This window comes from Nanorana parkeri, unplaced genomic scaffold (genome assembly GCF_000935625.1).
Source record: "Nanorana parkeri isolate BGI_ZX_2015 unplaced genomic scaffold, ASM93562v1 scaffold716, whole genome shotgun sequence".
In the NCBI taxonomy this organism is placed as follows: Eukaryota; Metazoa; Chordata; class Amphibia; order Anura; family Dicroglossidae; genus Nanorana; species Nanorana parkeri.
Window position 1 is genome coordinate 493,663 of NW_017306984.1, and position 8,304 is coordinate 501,966.

Sequence of the window (8,304 nt, forward strand, 5' to 3'; positions counted from 1 at the left end):
GGACAGTTTTCCATCCTTAGCAGCCATCAAAGTTCTTGGTGGGAATTGTGCATGATTACCAATATCTCTGGATAAATGTTTGTGGGGCAGAAGTAGAGAAGCAAAGCAAAGTCTTAGAGATATGGGAGTACAACCAGGTAAGATAAACAATATGGTTATTTTGGCAGAGTTGGTGATACTCACCTCAGTGACTGAACAGTAGATTTTTAAAACCGAGAGCTGTTTGGCAGGAGAGGCAGTCCACCAAACATATAACATAGTGCATTTGGAACATTTTAATTTTAATGCCAATTCCCTTCAAAATTGATAACTGAGTTTTGCATGGTTGCTGGCAAAATTCTAGATTTTTTATCTCCTATGGCATCCAGTGGAGAGATAGCCACACCAAAAATAGGTCTGTCTAACCACTGTGACCATTACAAAACTACATAACGGTGTCACTCTCCTAGTGGATCCTCCTTAGTGTAGAGTGATCAGTTAACTGGTGAGTCTTGTTGTGAGAGATTAAGATGGTTTTGCGGGAGAAGGTGAAGCTACACACTGTTGCTGGGAAATCTTGAAATTGGACTCCCTGTAATAAGAAGGCAGCAGTTACTTTAGTCTATTTGTACCCAATCTAAAATAGTAATTTTACGTGGAGCTCAGTAGCTGAGTGGGGCTACAGTAGGGAAGGATGCAGTTCAGAGAAATGTCTGCAGCAATATGTAACAAAGTAAACATAGGGGCCAATTACTATATCCCAGAGTCAAAACAATGCAATTATACCAGGAAACATCACCCATTCCAAAGAGGGCAAAAATCTGTTACTTCTACTGGAAAGGTAGTAACAAAAATCTTCTGGGATGTGGATGGAGTGGTAATGACCAAACCAATACCAATAATACTATGTTAGCCTGCAATTTTAAATAATTTAAAGACAGCACACTAAGGGATATATTTATAAACAATTCTCATGGCCATTTGCCCTGCGAAATTGTATGTACAATCGTTCTGTGTGAATGGAGAAAAAAACAAAACAAATGTTATTAGCATATTTATTTTCCAAATTGAATGCAATTTCAGGTAAATACCACTAGATGAAGCCGAGGAGCATAACATATGCTCCAAGATCTCCAAGATAATGCTTCAAACCAAACATTACCACTTACCATGGCTGCCATCCAATAATGTGGGTCCAGGGATGCTCTACAAGACATTTCTGAGCAAACATCAAGCATAATTCAAAACCCGTGGGCGTACAAGACTACAAAGTGATAAAAAGGTGTGAGACTTCAGTTGAGCCTTATCAAAACTGTTTGGTGACATTGAATGCAGTTAATATAGTGTGGGTGGTGGCACACATGTAACATTTACCATGGCGGTATTCACTGCCTGCAAAGATGTGACAATAATATATGACTAATCAGATTCTGGGAAACACTGCTATATGTTATCTTCACTTAATATATCTTTGGTGAATGAAAAAATTTTGATAGTCATAATAAAACTTTGAAAACTGTCAAGTGTGCAAATTTGCAGATGATCAAGAACTGTCTTTATTTTAACATCAGAGAAAATGGTTCCGGAGATGTGTATATGTAACCTTCCAATATAAGCAAGATAAAGTGAAATAATGCTTCCTGGAGAATCTATTTTGCTAGACTGGAGATTTCATTTGAGGTAGCTCTGTTCCATTGGATAATTGTACAGAAAATCGTGAAGAATTGTGCAATTAGCTGGTTTGAAGACTGCACTTGTTTCTTTGTAGGTAGTGACATCTAGTGGTGAAATGACCGAATGCAGCTCAGACTTCCACTGTGGATTATTGTAGTAAAAATAAAATAAGGCGTTTGCTCATGCATGACATGTTAAGAGACAGCAATTTTGTTTACTTTGAGCTCATTCAAATTTAATGCAAATCCACTGCAGCAAGTAAAGAATGCTTCCATTTTCAGATTTAGTATTCCATGATGCATTTTATTTGTTTCATAAAAAATTGCAGAATCCTAGACAGTCATTTTCTTCTTATCGTTGTTGGAACATTGTCTGCATTGAAAACATCTTGCATGGTAATGCATTTAGTCCATTGTTTCTCAATTAATATCCATAGATTTCATTTTCAACCCAGCCAGATTCTGAGCTTTTCCCATACATGTCATTACACAGCTCATACAGTTCGTTGGTGACAAAGCCGCTTTCTGTGCTGGCTAGTGTCACAAAGCCACTCTCTGAATGGTTTCCTGCCATGTTATCATATTCACCTGACAGATTGTCTATAGGTGAGATCTCCCCAGATGGCACCCGAAAAGACGTATTATGGATATTTGGTCTCGTTCCTGCTAAATCTGCATCCGTCTGTTTCTTGATGACATTGTAGACCTCCAGATTAGGACTGTTCCTTCTGTGTGGGGACATCCAGAAGCTAGGCTCTTTAACAGCTGTTTCACTTCTCTGTTGTTTTCTGAAAGAACAATCAGAATGACATGTTAGTAATTCTACAGTATGTCTTGTGATTATCAGATTACTATACAGCCTGTAGACAAAGTAGCAGGTTTTCCTTATAGAAGTCACCATAAGCAGACTGTACTCACCTTTCCTATGATCTCCCGCCACCTGATCCACTGTCAATGCCTTAAGAATCAGCTACTACATTCAACTATGGGGGAACAAGGTACACCTCATCTGACTCCCTCCAATGCAGCACTGGATGGATGAGCAGCCAATAACCAGGGAAGGTGCGAAGAGGCTACCTTTGGTGCCTTCTATGACGGGAACATGTTACTTTACCTGGTCAAAGTATAGGATTTTTGATTGCTTTGGATTTGGTTCTTTGTCTTAGTGAATAAGTACATGTTTTATAGTCAAAACGGATGTTTTAGATATGAAAAACAAACAATCTTTTGATGCTCTGTGATTTGTTACCTGCTCTGACATTTATGCAGCTGTAACTCTATATGAAGCACATACAAATGTAGGGTCTTCCAACACAAACTTTGAACACAGAGAGTGCCTGCCAACACACGATAGCTATGGTGTATTTACAACATTCCAAACCTGTCAACATACCTAAACAACAGTACTATGGTGATCAAAGGCTGTTATATCAGAGCAATACACTGCCTGACACTCTGAAATAGTGCATTTTATATGTGTACATCGAGCTTCCTCTTTTTACTCCCCCTTCACTCAACCATTTTAGGCCAAAATGAGTTTTGAGCATGCGATGCTCACTCCAAATCAACTTAGAAACATACTCTATAATTTGTCTCTAGCCTCATGTTTATGTAAATCCATAACAATGTGATCATTAATGCATTACAACAAACAACTGTTAAAGTTACTTAAAAACATATAGGGGTCTATTCACGAAGCTGTCGAAGGATCTGGCCGTAGCTTCGGCCGATCCTTCGGCTAGCTTCGGCCCCAGAACCCCTTCGGTTCAGCAGAACCGAAGGGGTGCTGTACGGGCTATTCACAATAGCCCGTACAGCTCCCGATCATGGCCGAGCGGCTCAGCCGAGCCGAACGCATATGCATCGGCTCGGCCGTGCTGAAAGCCGAAGAAACATTGCTGTGTCCTTTTTTTTCTTTATTCTGACACGATCGATGTCAGAATAGAAAAAAAAAAAGAAGAAATTTTCCCATTGAAAAGCATTGGGACATTACTATTGGCTATTTCAATTTGCAATAGCCAATAGTAAACTAGCATTGTACCCGCCCTCTGCTGCAGTTCCCCATCAGGTCCATCAGCAGAGGGCCAGTACAATGCTAGTTGTTGGATCGGCTGAGTCGAACTCCTTCTGCACTTCGGGTCGGCCGAACAATGTACGGCTGAAATTAGCCGTACCAGCCTGAAGTGAATAGCCGAACAGTGTTCGGCTCACTTCACTTCAGATCGGTCATTCACTCGGCTGCCCTCGGCAGCTTTGTGAATAGACCCCATAGACTTTACCAACTATTGACCTCTTTGTGATGTATACAAATATATTAAACATTTTCACTATACTATGGTATCCTTAGAGCCCCACCAAATCTCAATGAGTGACTCCTTCATGTAACTCAAATATGGATGAGTTTTGTTTAATTCATACTGCAACATAGGAGGGTATAGAGTGAATAGTGCTAGAAATACAACACTATCAAAACACTATTTGCATACATATATAAATACATTGTTAGTTCATATTGATTTATATATCCTTTCCTTTAAAAGTTTCTCCTTGTGAAGATGTGTATATATGTATATACAAGATAAAGAAGTAAATGACCAGCAGTCAGCGATGTAATTCAATATGTCCATTTACTGGACAAGGACGTCACAGTAATCAAAGCCGACGTTTTCGAAACCGCACAGGGTCTCTTCCTCAGGGCAAAAATACGTGACGTCACAGTAATCAAAGCCGACGTTTTGAGACTGCACAGGGTCTTTTCCTCAGGGCAAAAAGACGTGACGCATGTCTTTTTGCCCTGAGGAAGAGACCTTGTGCAGCTTTGAAACGTCGGCTTTGATTACTGTGATGTCTTTGTCCAATAAATGGACATATTGAATTACATCGCCGAGTGCTGGTGATTTACTTCTTTATCTTGTGTTTGCACGGGGCCATCCGTGATTGTCACTGCGAGCACCATCTCACTTATTGGCCGGGACTGCTGCAAGGTGTGCGGAGGGCTCCCCCATCGATCTATATATGTATATACACACACATACACACACTGTATATTTGTATATGTAACCAGTGCTAGCTAAGTGAAAAATACATTAAAAAAAACCATATCAGAGATAAAGTGCCAAAAAATAATATTTTGGAGTAAATTAGAAAATCACTTTTATTACTTATATAAAATAATATGGCCGTAGACAACCATGTGTGTGCAATCAACGGAACATGGTAAGGCGATACTTAGCTGCCAAGATTGGTGAAAGAATGTGGCTTGGGTTCCACTTCAGAAGGAATGAAGGGTGCGCACCCCTTACTCCTTCTAAAGAAGAACTACTTGGATATATAACCACTGCAAATGTAATATAATAAAGATGGCACATCCACTTTTAAATATAATATTTGTTCCTAGAATTGTTCTGTATGATCTATACCTCTCTCCATCTCATTACCTCTGCTCCCTTCCATCCTCCAGACACACCTTGACATTACATTGAAATTTTGACAATAAACTTACCTTCTTTCTATGAAGCAGCAGCACAAAACTCCAATAAAAATCAATAAAAGTGTCAGCACTGGGATCGTTGCAATGAGAATATAATGGATATAGGTCTCTGAAATGAGAAAGACAGATAAGTTATATATAACACTCATTCAAATACTGGTGACAGCTATTTCTGGTCTTAAGCAAAACATCTGATAATAGGGTCAAAATACACAGCTTTATCACTTACATTCCTCTCAAGTTTGTGAGTAGGAAAACACCTTTTACTGGAAAGTCATGGGGGTCTATTCACAAAGCTGCCGAGGGCAGCCGAGTGAATGACCGATCAGAAGTGAAGTGAGCCGAACACTGTTCGGCTATTCACTTCAGGCTGGTACGGCTGATTTCAGCCGTATATCGGCTTGCTTCGTGTGGCTTCGGATCAGCCGAACATGCTCAGCATGTTCGGCTAACCCGAAGTGACTGAGCTAGGCAAGTCCTGTGTGTGGGAAAATATCTGGCTGTATTGTAGAAGTTTCTGAAGGTAGGTGTTCACTGGTCAAGGTGAGGGTGCAATGTTTTTATAAGGGTAAAATTATGTAGAGTAAAAACTGCAGACAAAAATAAGAAGCAAAGTATGACTAATTTTCCAACTTTATGGGCATAATCAACATTCTTCGAACATAAATTAAAGTAACATAAAACTCAGGAGTTAAATATTAAAAATACATTCAGGTACCTTAACTATTAACAAAAATGTATCTTATTTGTGTATCACTCAGCTGTAGATCTTCAAATCATCTCTGAATTGGTGCTGACACTGTCCTTCCTTCTGGAGGGTGGCTACTTCTGTTCCTCATGGTCCCTGTGTGTGTTGCATGTAGCCCCCACTCCAAGCTCGCTCCCATGATGGAATACAATTGCATGTTTAATTTACTAACTTGTATTGAGATTGTTTTCCATCATGGGAGAGAGCTTGGACTGGTGGCTACTTTACAACACACACGAACCATGGAGAACAAAAGTAGCCACCCACCAGAAGGAAGGACTGTGTCAGCACAAATTCAGAGATGATTTGAGGATCTACAGCCGAGTGAGACCTTGTTCACACCAAGTGCGCTCCAGGAGCAGAGCAAAGCAGTTACAGACCAGATCAAAACGGCGTCCAATGTATTCCAATGGTATTTTGGGCTCTAGTTCACACCTCAGCATTCAGTTCCAGAGCATGTAAAAAAACTGCAGCAAGCCCTATATTACCTGCTCTGGAACGGATGCAAATGCATCAAAAACGCATGCAAATGCCCTGGAATGCACTGAAAGCCCATTTTAAACTAAAAAAATATTTTTTTTTTATTACCATAAACGACCCGGAACGCATCAAAAATGCAGCAAAAACATGGCGAAAACGAGGCACGACCCACTGCACTGCATGTGCAGAAACTCATGCAGATCTGGTCTACATTTGGTGTGAACAAGCCCTGATACACAAATAAGATACATTTTTGTTAATAGGTAAGGTACTTGAATGTATTTCTAAGCTTTAACTCCCGGGTGTAGTGTCACTGCATTTCGAATGACAATTTCTTAGTATTTTATCTTCACATAAATGCAGTAAAACACAGCACAAGGGACAGTTGTGTTCTAGAAATTTACCAGCTCCAAGCCAAGGCAATCTTGACCGTTCTACAACTCCAGCCTGGGGGAATAATTCCCAGAAAGAGATTCCATGGGGTCAGGAATTACATTTCTTAAAGATATTAGACTTAACCAGACATTTACCTGCAGCTTCTTTTGCTGTCTCATTGGCGTTTTTAATGGATATTTCTGGGTCCCTGGTAGTAACTGTTCCAGTAACTGTAATCAAACAAAAAAAGAAGACAATAAATGTACAATACAGGAGTAAAACATCAATATTATAAAAACTGTGGAAAGAAGAGGAGTCAATAACTAAAGGCAATATCTCCTCTGGGAAAGTACATGCGTGTGTGTATATATATATATATATATATACCTGTGGCATCGCAGATTCTCATCTCTCCAACTGTCCCTTGCAGGGGTGGAGGGAGCCTTGTCAGGTGGTCACATGGCAGGTGGTCACCCACCCGGCTTCCATATTGGATGGGAAGCCGCAGCCACACTCGCATGCAGCTTCCCAGGCACCGAGGACTGTGACTGTTATGTGGGGGATGTAACTGGCAAGTGCTGCTGTACTTTGTATTGCTGAGCTGGTCACAGAGCAATCTTTGTGATCTCTACCAGCTCAAAACACGGCGCCCGCTGTTGCAGTTTCGGTGTTGTGCTCAGAGTGATTAGGGTATGCCCAGGCACAACTGGCACACCCCCTGCACACACCTACGTATGTATGTATGTGGATATGGTAGGGAAGCTTTCTGGTTAGAAAATTAGTAGTTATTGCCTGCAGATCAGCTTTAAGATGGAACTCTTGGCAACTATTAACTGAGTATTAACTGAATAGTTTAAACATATGTACTGCTATAAGTATCAAAGGATCTGTGATTTTGTTTAGCTACTCTCTTCATTTACACAACTCTGCCATGCCACTTAGCCAGGAAAATCACTACTACTTCCTGGTTCAACTTTTATTGCTTTGTGGATCATCAGAGGTGATGCTGATTCATTCTCCGGTGAGCAGGCTGGAAAAGGAGATGGACCATAGGAAGCTACATTGTTGAATTGGGCACTTGGCAGTGCAGTGTGGAAAATGTGTGGAAATCAAAAGATAGGCTGAACAGAATTAGAAAACCATTGACAGCTAATTCAGTAATCATATATTTATTTCAACTGTTTCTTTAGCTTTTCTCCTACAGTTAAGCTTGAAAGGACTTTTATACTTACTAGAAAGAACATTTTAAACAAAACTCAGTATTTTGTTTACTTTTTTTTTTTTACTCCATATATCTCCTTGTTAAACTAGTGTTTTTTCTGAACAAACTCCTTAAGGAAACATTGAATACAAATATGTTTCATTTTATCTTTGATAGAAAAAAAGATTTTCTTCTGGTTTGCTGAAGCATAGGGTTCACACCATCAATTTTGGATTTATCTGCAAGGTGATGTGGGTGGGTGCAGAGAGTGGCTGGGTGCACAGAGTGAGTGGCCAGTGTGGATGCACAGCATCTCACCTCTCTTCCTCTGGCCAGTTCTAAAGGCTTGGTTCACACC

At 40.2% G+C, this 8,304-nt stretch overlaps 1 protein-coding gene across 1 annotated transcript in view; it reads right to left on the reverse strand.

Annotated features, from left to right (window-relative positions):
- Positions 1 to 1,922: 1,922 nt before the first annotated feature.
- Positions 1,923 to 8,304, reverse strand: part of LAYN (layilin) — a 25,210-nt gene continuing 18,828 nt past the window's right edge. The window contains exons 6-8 of the mRNA XM_018564024.1: positions 6,901 to 6,975; positions 5,155 to 5,251; positions 1,923 to 2,440 (exon numbers count right to left, since the gene is read on the reverse strand). Coding sequence (XP_018419526.1) covers positions 2,077 to 2,440; positions 5,155 to 5,251; positions 6,901 to 6,975 — 536 coding nt within the window. The 3' untranslated portion in view covers positions 1,923 to 2,076. The remainder of the gene's footprint in view (positions 2,441 to 5,154; positions 5,252 to 6,900; positions 6,976 to 8,304) is intronic.